The sequence below is a fragment of the Moschus berezovskii genome, chromosome 6, assembly GCF_049115385.1.
Source record: "Moschus berezovskii isolate FMDL1 chromosome 6, NW_MosBer_1.0, whole genome shotgun sequence".
NCBI lineage: Eukaryota > Metazoa > Chordata > Mammalia > Artiodactyla > Moschidae > Moschus > Moschus berezovskii.
Genome location: NC_142465.1, coordinates 18,555,095 through 18,569,120, shown reverse-complemented (window position 1 = coordinate 18,569,120; position 14,026 = coordinate 18,555,095). Strand labels below are relative to the sequence as shown.

General features: G+C 35.3%; 1 protein-coding gene across 1 annotated transcript in view; it reads right to left on the bottom strand.

Moving 5' to 3' along the window:
- Positions 1-14,026, bottom strand: part of LRRIQ1 (leucine rich repeats and IQ motif containing 1) — a 224,601-nt gene that overhangs the window by 204,995 nt on the left and 5,580 nt on the right. Inside the window, exons 3-7 of the mRNA XM_055396048.2 lie at positions 13,679-13,770; positions 12,298-12,415; positions 11,339-11,562; positions 6,851-6,925; positions 1,320-2,951 (exon numbers count right to left, since the gene is read on the bottom strand). Of these exons, the coding sequence (XP_055252023.2) occupies positions 1,320-2,951; positions 6,851-6,925; positions 11,339-11,562; positions 12,298-12,415; positions 13,679-13,770 (2,141 nt within the window). The remainder of the gene's footprint in view (positions 1-1,319; positions 2,952-6,850; positions 6,926-11,338; positions 11,563-12,297; positions 12,416-13,678; positions 13,771-14,026) is intronic.

Genomic DNA, 14,026 nt, shown 5'->3' with positions numbered 1-14,026 from the left:
AACTGAGGCTCAGAAAGAGCAAGGTGACCCAGCGCAAGGTGACACAGCCAGTAAATGGCAGAAAGAAAATGAGAACCCTGATGTCATTTGATACGTTAGAAATAAAAATCCACAGTAACATATTTATTTGTTTAATGCCTTTTTGCCTACCAAAGTCAGAATCATAAGGGCAAAGATGGGTTTGTTTCTATCCCTTTAATCTAACAATAAATATTGACTTGATCATATGGGATAGATTTTTATTTGCTGAGTGAATGAATAAAACAATGTATACATATTAACTTAATGTTTCCTTTTCTAGGTATCTTGCCTATATCTAGAAATCAAATAAACTTTATGTTTTGAGCTTAAGGCCTAAACATGTGTATTTTAATCTTAAATCTTTAATCTTAAATCCCTTCTAGTATTTAATATTCTTTCCTGTTTTTCTACACATATGTTAGTTTCTATCTTATTTTTGATTGAAACTATGTTTTTATAAGCAGAGTAAATTTGTAGCATTTGGTGACAGCTACTTTAAATTTCCGACTTCCCTGGTGGCTCAGAGGTTAAAGCGTCTGCCCGCAATGTGGGAGATCTGGGTTCGATCCCTGGGTTGGGAAGATCCCTCGGAGAAGGAAATGGCAACCCACTTCAGTATTCTCGCCTGGAGAATCTCATGGACAGAGGAACCATGTACCATGTTTATTTAGCACGTGACTAAATTACAAAAGGAACCACTAGGTGGTGCTGTGGTCCAGGACTAAAGCAAACTAGCTCCAAGCTGAGTATCAAGCTACAATTTTTCTACTCTAATTCTACTCTACTTTCCCAGATGACTCCGTTCTTGGAAATCTAATAATGCTATAGGCCCCTCGAAAATAGGTTTCCGGATATAGATCAAAGGTCTTCATAGTGCCTCACTGAAGAGGATGCACTGAATAATTTTAATTGAGGAGACCTTTTAAGTACAACTCCTCTCAAATAGGGTATTTCATTAGTAACTTCATTGACTGAGAAAATTTTTGGATACAGAAAAAAGGGCTCTGAAAAACAAAGAACAAATCAGTGGTTACCAATGGGGAGAGGGAAGGGGGCAGTAAGTAAGTAAGTAAGCTACAAGGATATGTTGTACAATACAGGGAACATAGCCAATATATTATAATAACCATAAATGGAGAATAACCTTTAAGAATTATGAGCTACTATATTGTACACGTGTAACCTTTTGTGCATCAACTAGACTTTGATTAAAAATAAAATTTGTCTTATATAAAGATTTTTGAAGTTACATTTTAGAGAACCAATTAAAATTCAGGATGTAAAAAATAATAAAATACCTGCTGTAAAGTATCCCAAGGACCACACCGAAGAATTTCTAGTGTATTCAAAGGGGGCATCGTGTTGACTGGACATTTTATAAGTCTCCTTCTTCTAACAATTTTCCTCTGTTGATTTTGCTTGAAAATTTCAAGCCAGGGTTTAAATGATGTTAGCCAAGCTAGCCTCTTTTCTTCAATAGAAGATAGAAGTGTTGGCTCTGGCACAGAGCAGGTCACTATATTTTCACATTCAGCTGTATTTTCATGACATTCTTCTGGAATTTCTTGAATCTGAGACTTAAGAGAGTTTACTTCTTTAAAAACCAAATAGTCTTTTGCATTATAGCCACCCAAATCTTCACAAGGAGCATCTACAATATAATTTTGCTTGTTTATTTTGCCTTCTACATTTATCACAGCATCATTAGTGTTAAAAACCAACCCATGATTCAGAGCACTGCCTTTTGGGTTCTCCTCTGTTTCTTTAGATTTTAAATCAATTTCTTCTTCTTGTAGTAATGTATTTTCCCCTATATCTTTAGATTTTCCTAATTTCAGTGGTACTGGTTTTTGTTTCATTGAAATCACTGAAATGTTCTTTATATGATTTTCTTCAGATAATGTTCCTAACTGCCCTGATATTTCTTTTTCTACTTTTTGCATCTTATTCTGTTGGTTATCATCAATTATTTTCTGTGATTCATTGGCTTTTACTTCATCAATTTCTTGATTATTTCCTAATATTATCTGGGCTTCTTGTCTCATAGTCTCATTTATGGAAGGTTTCAAGACTTCCTCTTTTTGTACTTGAGACTGTAATGCTTGCAGTTGAAACTGTTCTTTGACATTTTCTTTTAGATGCAGGTTTTCCAGTTGATTTTTTTGATCTATGTTTTCATAATTCTTTGCTTGCTTGACTAATTCTTCTGAAGATTGTACTTCTAGGTTTTCATTTTTTTCTTCCATGTTAAATACTGCCAAAATTGCATGGCTTGACATAGATTCTTTTAATTGCACTTGTACTGATTCTTTCAATTCAAGTTGTCTGTCTACATTTTTTTTCTTATCTGACTCTTCAGCTAACCAAGGGGAAGCATCTTCCCACATTTTTAACTTTCCATCCCCTAGTCTTTTGGCTCCATCATCCTTATTCTTTGATGTGCCCTCAAAAGTTAAATGTTTGGCATTATATTCTCCCTTCTTTAATGCTCTGCTTATTATTAGCTGTTTTCTTGCAGATTCTCTCAATATCAATTTTCCCATCTTTAGTACTTGCTCTCTTTCTTGTCTCAGGATGTTCTTTTTTCCCATATATTCTTTTTCTCTCCTTTTCCTTCCCTCTTGCATCTGCTTTTCTATCTCTTCTTCTATTCTTTGTTCCTCCTCTAATCTTTTCCGCTTTTCTTCTTCTATCTGTCGTATTTTTGCTTCCTTTTCCTTCCACTCTTGTGCTTTCTTTTTCTTACTTTCTATTTGTTCCTTTATGATTGGGCCATATTTTTGGTAGGCCACAAATGCTTTATATTTAGCTTGAATTTTTACAGCTGCATCATGCTGCAGTTTAAACAAACGCATTTTTTCTTTTTCCTGTAGGTCTTTAAATTTTGCTCTTTCTTCTTCCATTTGTAAATGTAAGTTTCTAATAAATTCCTAAAATAAAGTAAGGTATATAGTAGTCAGCATAAGCTAAATGTGAAATATTACTAAAGTATCATATGACATATAGATTAAAACAAATACCGAAACTGAAATTATAATAAAGTCAATAGAAAATTTACTTAGAGGAACTAAAGTGATTTGTTTAAAAGGGCATATTGATTTTTTAAAATATTTAGGAGCTTCTATCAATTTAGTAAGCTGATACTTTAATATTATGACTGTACTTGAAATTGGGAAAATGAGGAATTCTTTAACGATAGAAAGCATATGCAGTCAGAATGACACAGAAAAAAGGCAAGAAAAGCCAAAAGCTAAAATTTGTGTAGGAGAAAAGGACTTCAAGCTTTATGTGACAGATGTTTTGATAAAAGAGACCCCTAGAGCTGGCAGCACAGGGACTGCAGAAATAGGGAATGATTTTGTAAGTTATAGTATAAGGAAGGTGAGGTAGATACACATACGCCTAGTTACATATCTTATCCTGTCTATCAGGAGAGCTGACAAGCCCATAAAGCATGAAGTGAGGTAATCCAGAGTTGGGTGAAAATATCATTGTCACTAAAGTCCTAAAACAAAAGCAAACAGATCAACAAAATCGGGCAAATATTTAGAAAAACTAACACAAATGATGTGAAGTGACAAAAATGCTTCAATAAGCAAAAGGACAGTCCAATTTCTGAGAAAACTATTTAAGTAAAAGTTAAAGATATTTTTAAGAAAAAATGTTTAAATAAGAATCTCATATAAAAATGAAATGTGAGCACCCAAATAAAAATATATGACTCACTCAAACAAAATAATCAAGATAAAATGGTTGAACACAGCTAAATGCCTAAACAAAACTTCAAAATTAGGTGTTTCCCAAAACAATATACAAAACACAAAATTATGAAATATACGAAGTTCAGGTGTAAAGGCGATCAACACAGAAACTTCAACATATGACTAACAGGAATTCCAAAATAAAAAGCCGAGAAAAACTGAAGAGAAGAGAATCAGAGAAAAATGTTTTCTAAACCAAAAACAAAGGCCTTAAGATGAGTCAATTTCACTCACACACACACACACACAATGATGGCTCATATAGTAAACACTAACAATATTTCAGAACACTTGGGAATATAAACTCTATGAAGGCAAGGATTATTTCTGTTTTATTCACTGCTGTATTCTGAGTACTCACAGAGAGGTACCTACCTGGCACACAGGAGAAAACCAGCAAATATGTATGGATGCATGCAAAAAGTGAAAAATCTTAAAGCTTCAAAAGCACTTAATAAATGAGCATCAGATTTGCAATCAAAGACGGCATGTGCTTTGTGTGTGCTTAGTCGCTCAGTCATGTCTGACTCTTTTGAGACGTCATGGACTATGGCCCACCAGGTTCCTTTGTGCTTGGGGATTCTCCAGGTAAGAATACTGGAGTGGGTTGCCAAGGCCTCCTGCAGGGGATCTGCCCAACCCAGGACTGAACCCAGGTCTCCCACGTTGCAGGTGGATTCTTTACCAGCTGAGCCACAGGGGAAGCCCAGAGATGGCATGTGCAAAAATAAACATGCAATGGAGTTATATCTTTAAACTGCTAAAATGAAATTGTAATAAACCTCCATTCTGCATCCAAGAAAACTAATCATTCAGTTTTAAAAGCAAAATAAAAACATTTTAAATTGTGCAAACATTGAGAAAATTTCCTGTCCAAAAGTATACTTTTGACAAGTGTTTAGCTGTATATTCCAAGAAAGGAAAACAGTCCCGAAAGCAGAGGAAGACTGAGGATTCAAAGAACACTAATCAAAGAGAGCAAGGAGATCAAACCAGTCCATCCTAAAGAAAATCAACCCTAAATAAGGACTGATGCTGAGGCCGAAGGTGCAATACTTTGGCCAACTGATATGAAGAGCCTACTCACTGGAAAAGACCCTGATGCTGGGAAAGACTGAGGGCAGGAGGAGAAGGGGACGACAGAGGATGAGATGGTCGGAAGGCATCATCAACTCAGTGGACATGAGTTTGAGCACGCTCAGAGAGACAGTGAAGGACAGGGAAGCCTTGTGTGCTGCAGTCCAGGGGGTTGCAGAGTTGGACATGACTGATCGGCTGACTGAACAGTGATCAAAGAAACCCTGAACGCTTAGCACTTAGATTCTTTACTCTGTCATCTTCTTTCCATCGTTTCATTTAAGGACGAACATCAGCTGTCAGTTTACTGTTGCTCATTTTTAGGTAATGAGCTTTTTCCTCGGCTGATTTTAAGATTTTCCCTCCTTATCTCGAATTTTAATAGTTATACTATTCAATCCCCAGGTGTGATTCAACCTGGGGATCCTTCCTCATCTTTCAACGTTCAAGCTGAATTTTCTAAGACAATTTGAAGCCATTTCAACTGTTATCTCTTTACCCACAGGTTCTGCCCCAGTCTCTCTTTTCCTTCCAAATGACTATGATACACATTCTTAATAGTTTCATCATGTATCACATATTTCTTGTTCTCTTTTCTGGTTTTCACATTTCTGTGCTCTTTGTGCTTACATTTGGGCATTTTCCATTGACGTCCCTTTAGCGTCAATAATGTTCTCATCTGTTTTGTCAAATCTAATGTTAAATTTCAGAGAAGGCAATGGCAAGCCACTCCAGTACTCTTGCCTAGAAACTCCCATGGATGGAGGAGCCTGGTGGGCTGCAGTCCGTGGGGTCGCTAAGGGTCGGACACGACTGAGTGACTTCACTTTCACTTTTCACTTTCACACATTGGAGAAGGAAATGGCAACCCACTCCAGTGTTCTTGCCTGGAGAATCCCGGGGACGGGGGAGCCTGGTGGGCTTCCGTCTATGGGGTCACACAGAGTCGGACACAACTGAAGTGACTTAGCAGCAGCAGCAGCAATGTTAAATTTATCCACTGAAACTTTACTTTTTTACACTGAATTATTGAAGTCTAGAATATATACTTTGGGCTGCTGTGCTGTGCTAAGTTGCTTCAGCTGTGTCCGACTCTTTGTGACCCTATAGACTGTAGCCCGCCAGGCTCCGCGGTCCATGGAATTCTCCAGAGAATAATACTGGAGAGAGTGCCAAGCCCTCCTCCAGGGGGAGAATATATACTTGCTATTACATTAAAGATTCTAACTTTCTTTTCATAGCTCCTATTTATTTTGCTACTGTATAATAATTATGGGAATTTAATGGCTCTCCTAATTCCAACGTTTGGATTACCTGTGAGTCACTATTGTCATTTTTTTCTTGTCATTCATATTGAATCTGTGTCTTCACATGCCTAACCAACTTTTTTATTTAGAGATGGATAAGGTATGCCTACTTTTTCAGGAATGTGTTTATATAAACTTTAAAGAGACTTGGAAAAATACAAAGAAAGGTAATATTTTTAAATACATTACAGAATTATGGGAAATTTTATCTTTTTACTTGCAGTTACTTAAAATAATCTTATATAAAAACTGCAGTGTAAATTAGTTAAAAATTAATAAATGTGTCATCTTAAACTTAAAGGGATACTTAACACATTAAATTAGTTGCATTAAAGAAATGCAATAACCTTTCATAACAATCCTCAATCATAATAAAATAATAGTATGTTTCCTCATACATAATGTTTCCTCAAACATAATAGTGTGTTTGCTCAAACCTTAGAAGAAATTTTACATTTACAGTTTTACATAGACATGTTCACTGATTGAACCAGTTTACCTTCCTTGTCAGGATATTTCACGGAGAGTTTCTAGTGACTAAGTATTTTTAAAACTTGAGTAAATTAAATCCTATACCAACTAGGCAATATTCACTAGGCAATTTTAAAATATTCACTCCAGGCATAGTAATTTATTTCAAATGGAGAATGATTATTGTGCTGCTTACAAACAATAAATACATACCGCATGCTGTTTAAATCGCTCCTTCCATATTTTCTCCTCTTTATGAAGTTCATCATTCATCTTGTCCTGTTCTTGCTGAACATAAGATAATATTGAAATACGATACTTCACACATCAAAAATATTATGTTTATTTTGTGTGACTCTTACAACATATATTAGTAAACAATGGTTAAAGATAATAACTCACCCAATGGCCCCCAGTTATTAGTACTAGAATAACAAATTTAATCCCAACTTGAAATATCATAAAATGATACCTAAGTTTCCCATTAGCACATGAAGATATCTGTAATCTTGGAAAGCTGTTTTATTAATTTGAGTACATTTATTCACACAATAAAATTCACTAGCTAGAAATACTCCTGGATAATGCAAAAATTACAAATGATAAAGTATGTTACGATGGGTTTTTCATTACAGGTTTTTTTTTTCTCTCCATACTATTTCGTTTAATTCACATAATAAATCGTCTCAGAGGGTAATTGTTTTCTTTCACTAACTCATTATTAGCATCTATTTTGTTAAGGTTCTGAAAAATAAATTAAGATCAGTAAAATATAATCCCCTTCCTCAAAAACTTTACCTTTAGTAATTCTAAAATGCTATCATATGTTCACACATTACCCCAAATTTAGCAGAATAAGTTAATCAGAGGATAAGAACTATAAGGATTACGGTAGGAAGAGGTGTAATTATTAGAGGATTATGAAAGGTTCATACAAAAGATTGTTTTTGAAATGACTCGACTTTTAAGAGATTAAATAAACATTTGAGGAATTTATTTAAAAGTTTTTGAACTAGAAAAATGATTACAACTCTGTTTTAGGAAAATTATAAGGCTACATTTGATAGCAGTCAGTAAAGAATATGCCTTCAATGCAGGAGACCCGGATTCGATCCCTGGGTGGGAAGATCCCCGGAGAAGGAAATGGCAACCCACTCCAGTACTCTTGTCTGGATAATCCCATGAACAGAGGAGCCTGGCAGGCTACAGTCTATGGCATCGCAAGAGTTGGACATGACTTAGCAACTAAACCACCACATCTAATAAGAAAGTAAGGCAAGGAAACACTAAGGAGATCAGTGAAGTGTTAAAGAAGTCCATGAGAGAGTCAGTGAGGGCCTTCTGCAGATGAGGTCACAGGAGTCAGAAGAGATGCAAACACAATGCAAATATGAAACTGCCTCCAACTGCCAACTGACTGAACCAAAGGAAGCGGGAAAAGTTGTTTGGAAATTATCTCATATGAGCTATGGGAAACTTTGATGGCATTTAAGCATGGAAAAAACATTTTTTGGAAAACAGTTATCCTTCTGACTGCACTACTGTGCATGAGTTTCCAGAATACAAGACCCAAAGTAGGAAGGTCAATTAGAGAGTATGATAAATGTTTCAAGCTAGACACGAGGACATCCCGAACTATGGGGCAGCAGTAGACATATGGATGAGACAGTGGATAATGTAACTATTAGGACAGGATCACAAAAGAGAGAGAAGAGTCAAAAATGGTACTCGACTTTTTAGCTTAGTCTATGAGGACAGCATAGCTCATCAAAATAATGACTAATGAATACCAAAGGAGGAGCACGACTCAGAAAGACAATGTATTCAGTTTTAGATCCATTAAGTTCTGAGTATGGATAGTTATGTAGTTCACTCTATTTGTATAACTATAGATTTGGTTCTGAACAGCCATTGCTGTGTTTGAGACTAAGAGAGAAAATACATGGAATAAGAAAAGAAAGAACAAAATATGGAATCCGGGGTAGGACACATTCAGGGAGAAGGAGAAAAAAATTAACCTAAAAATAGATACCAAGGAAAAATGGCCAAACATGTAAGAAGACAATCAAGATAGTATGGTCCCACAGAAGCAAAGGCAAAATGAAATGGTCAACAGATTTTTACTGGCATAAAAAGGAAAAGAGGCAAAAATAAATACTGACTGGTGGCTCAGATGTTAGAGCATCTGCCTGCAATGCGAGAGACCTGGGTTCGATCCCTGGGTTGGGAAGATCCTTTGGAGAAGGAAATCGCAACCCACTCCAGTACTCTTGCCTGGAAAATCCCATGGATGGAGGAGCCCTGATAGGCTACAGTCCACGTGGTTGCAAAGAGCTGGACACGACTGAGCGACTTCACTAGGACCTGTGAGTATGGTTCTAGAAGTCATTGGATTTTTGTCAAAGTCAGCTTAGAAGCCAACGTTTTGTTTTGTTTTTGTCAAAAGCAATTTAATTCACTGGGATGGAGGTGGAAGGCACTTAGAAGGTTTAGGTTTGAATGAAAGATGAGGAAATGGGTTGCGCACAAGTAACTACTCCTTAAGAAGCCTGTCTATGATACGTAAAACTAAAGAGCAGCTAAAGAAAGATATTTAAACAACAGTGATCACATGAGTTTTCTGTTTTGTTTCTAGGACAGGAGATCATTGAACTCATATTGCTTATGAGCATAAGCAATAAGAAAGGAGGAAGTTGTAGGAGTATTTTAACATAGAGGAAAAAGTGAGAGTAAACTGGAAAAATGACAGAATACAGGGCAAAGAACGAAAAGCTGGCCTTTGGTGGAAGAAGCCTCTCTTACGGAGATAAGAACAAAGGCAAAAAATAAAGTTAAAATGGTGACCACAAAGATTAATGTTAACTATATGTGGGATTAGAAAAAAAAAGAAGTTCGCAACTGATGCAAAACTGTGATCGTTTACTAATAACAAGGAAGGAGTTGGGTGGAACTCTTAAGGAAAGAAATTTATAATAGCAGTTTTATAAAATGGAAGAACCTAACAAAGATACATGTGAGAATTACTGAATATGTAAATTACCTATTTAGAAGCCATCATAAAATTGTGGAATGGTCCTAGTGGAAAACTTTGAAGCTCCAAGGTAAAACGAAGCCCACATTTAGAAACTCATTAAATCTACTAATGTCATATATATATTTTAAATCATAAATGTATGATAAAGTACAAATTGCTTTCAAAAACTAAGTTATAATTCTTTAAGGGTAAGGTCCTGGTGTTAAATTTCTTTTGTAACATCAAGCATATAGCTGAAAGTTTTGCCCTTGAAGTAGTCAGTAAATTTTTGTTACAAAACAAATAAAAAGGGCAATGAAAACAGAATTTAAAAATCAGCTGTTTTGTAGAAAATATCACTAACAATCAATAGCAGTGATACATTTTACCACAATGCCGGAAACACTACTCCAATAATCTACATTGTATTAACTTCTATTCTGGAGTGGGAAAAAACACTTCTGACTTTTGAAAATAACTAGTCTGTGGAACGGAGAAGGCAATGGCACCCCACTCCAGTGCTCTTGCCTGGAAAATCTCATGGATGGAGGAGCCTGGTAGGCTGCAGTCCATGGGGTCGCTACGAGTCTGACATGACTGAGCAACTTCACTTTCACTTTTCACTTTCACACATTGGAGAAGGAAAGGGCAACCCACTCCAGTGTTCTTGCCTGGAGAATCCCAGGGACGGGGGAGCCTGGTGGGCTGCCGTCTATGGCGTCACACAGAGTCGGACACGACTAAAGTGACTTAGCAGCAGCAGCAGTAGTCTGTGGAAAGGAAAATATGAACTAAAAGGAAGCTAAAGATTTGTAGCTTACTATTAGTAAAAGCCACGGACAAGCTGGTTCTGCAATATTATCATTGAGTTTAATGTATTTACTTTCCACATAATTCTGAAATGCAATGTACTCAACACAGGAGGCTAGGATACCCTGAACTGCCTACATGACTACATGCTAATGTTCTGTATATGGAAGACTCAAAACTAGTAAGTTGGGAGTAATACGTAAGTTAACTTTAGTAATGCAAAACAGATGTAAGTCCTGCCTGTTATCCATACAGTCTAAGGATCCTGATGGTTCACAAGTGAGTCCCAGAAATCCACCAGTTTCTCAAGATGCCACTACCGTGGCCTGAGGATGTGGACCATCTGAGAAGCAGCTGGGAGAAAACAGAAGGGAAAACAACACAGAACTCCCTTATACCAAAAATGTTCTAGTCCCAGAAACAAGCGCATTTATGGGAATTCAGCACAACTAGTACCTACGTGCCTGACCCACTTTAACCAAATATGTTTTACATAATCGCCAGATATCAGACTACATAGTAGGGATCTTTTGTGATGGGGAAAATTCTGTTGCCTTTTTCTATGATTAGAAGGACATAGAAAAGCAACAATTTATGCTGTAAATGTCAGCTTTTTTTAGGACAGTCTTTGAAACCTTATAAACTCTGGGGGATCTCAAAATCCAAAGCAGTACCTAAGATTACAATGAATTTCACGGAAAACAAGCAAGGGGTCCATATTAATACTGTTAATTCCCAGTTAATTGCTTTGATTATCAGGACTAATTAAAACCCATAGAATGGAGCTCAAGCAACACCATAATCCAAACATCAGTACTGTTCAGAAGGAGTTACTGATTCCAAAAAAATGTATGAAAAATAAAAATAAGAAAACTTACCTTCTGAATATTCTCTAATTTCTTCTTTTCAACTTCAAACTGTTTCATCCAACAATGTCTTTTTTCTTCTTCTTCTTGAAACTGCTTTTCTTCTCTGTCCCTCTGAACTCTGAGAGCTTCTTTCTCTTGGTCTTCTAGTTCTTTCTGTTTGTCTTGCCAAGCCTCAAAGGACCGCCGACATCTTACTTCCACTTCACAGTATCCAAAATTTATATCAGCATCATCTGTATGCACGAAGAGAAAAAGATTTAAATCAAACCAGTCAAAGCTGATCCAAAATAAAATTTAAAAGTAATTTCAAAATAAAGAAATAATGTCAATATACTACCAAAGTGAAAGCGACAATGTGCTAATGTGCAAAATACGTGCAAACCCCACTGCAGTCAATAAAGAAATCATATAACTTGTCAAACTATTCCAGAAAACTATGTGTGTGTATCTGTGTGTGTGCACATGCACGCATTCATGTGTGTAGTTAAGAGATATATATGGAACATAGTTAATAAACACTTAAAGAATGCAGGTCTGGGTACATCTGTTGCAGTCAGCTCTCTATGTGGAAATTTTTCAAATATACTTATATAAATTTAAATTGAAAGGGAAAGTTGCTCAGTTGTGTCTGACTCTTTGTGACCCCATGGACTATACAGTCCATGGAATTCTCTAGGCCAGAATACTGGAGTGGGTAGCCTTTCCCTTCTCCAGGGGATCTTCCCAACCCAGGGATCGAACCCAGGTCTCCCGCATTGCAGATGGATTCTTTGCCACAATGAAGTTAACTTAAGAGTCATTTAAAAAAACCATGAAACGTAATTAAATAACCATAGTAAGTGTACAGTCTTTTTCAAATACCGTGACTATTTTCTTCTAAATGGCAAAAGAAAACTGTTTAAGGTTTTTAAATAATAAAGTGAATTACATTAAAATGATCAAAAGTATCATCAAGCAAGTTAGTTCACCTGGCAAAACATGTTCATCCACCAGCAAATCACAAAGATCAGACTCCAGAACCAAATCAGGACTGCCACAATGAGTTTTACTTCTTAGAAATTCTTCTTTTTCTATTTCAGATAACATCTAAGAGGTTAAAGAAAGTACCAATGATTAAAGAGAAACAAAACAGAGAGTAAAGTTGTTATTTCAATAATGTATTAAGTATTTACACACACATATCTAGAAAATTATTTACTTCAAATTGTTCTCAAATACAATTCTATAGCACATTGATAATTATTCTTTTATGGTGGAGAAAAATGCTTTTCCCAGGGAAGCAAATTATATTTTACCCTCCTTATGTATTTCAGAATTCTAATTACTTTCTAATATTTACTTACAATATTCAAAATTAATCTGCTTGACACTCATGTCCAAATGTTTCTATTAATATGTGTTTTCCTCCTAACACCTTTTTATATTTCTTTCCTGCAGCAATTGCACATATATACAAATTGCTAATATATTCAATATATTTTAAAAACAATTTTTTCTAATTTATCTTGAAATATATACAAGTTATAATTTTGATTCATACTTTTCCATAATTAGACTTCCACCATACTCCAGCTTGAAAGGTACAGGATATCTATTCCAGTGAAGTAGCAATATAATTCAAAATTAATATATCAGGACTGAGTGTTACCAAAAAAGAGAGTAAGAAACATACATACAAGTAATTTTCAAATTCTGCTAACCTCATAAAGAGCAAGAATACAGTCAGGTAAAATTAGAGTTATGTAAAATGAGTAATAAAAATGAACAGGATGCTGAGCCTGTGGAAGAGACTTTCTCTGAAATACATTTCCAGGACTTTTACCCCCAAATCCTAGGCTTTCCTTTACTCTCAGTTCTTTACAGATGTTTTTATTTTACCTTAAAAAAAAAAGAAGACATTCTACATTTCAAGTTTCTACAGGGTATTAAAAGAGTCGGACACGACTGAGCGACTGAACTGAACTAAACTGAACAAGGTATTTAAAGACTCTACTGAAAAAAAAAAAGACTCTACTGAATCATACTACATTCTTAAGCAAGGTAACAATATTAGAATATATTTCATTATTTTCCTTGAATTTTTTTAGGTAAAAAATACCATCCAATATAGTTATGCTGGTCTTATTTACATTAAATTTCCAAGTATTGCTGGTTCAAATCACCATTTTGAATATTTTAAAGACTGCAATTTGCATTGTTTTATATTCTATGCCAGAAGAGAAAATAAAACCAAAAATTATTAGCTTAAAATAATCTAATTTTTAAGACAGTGAACTTTAAATCCTATGTGAGATGAAAAGGAAAATTTCTAACTATAATATTGAGCACTTTCAGTCAAACAACATATACCTTTATTAATTGTTCTGGATTTTCTTTCCATTCAGTTGGTAATTCTAACCTTAAATGCATATGATTATTAGAAACTCCTCCATAACCACAGCCTATAAAGAGAAAGAAGTTATAACATTTTTAAATATTAAAGCAAGACACAACATGTTAAAATCCCAAACTATTTTATCATCCTTTAATCTTAAATTCTTTATCATAGAATAGTCTTTATCAAAGCAATAGAAAAATACTGAAGAACCAAGAACAGAGGAACTCTGTAATCTTTATTCAAAAATAAAAGCAACAGATTTTTAGAGCACTCTTACCTAACTATCACCTTTCATATTCTAGAACTGAAGTTCACTTTTC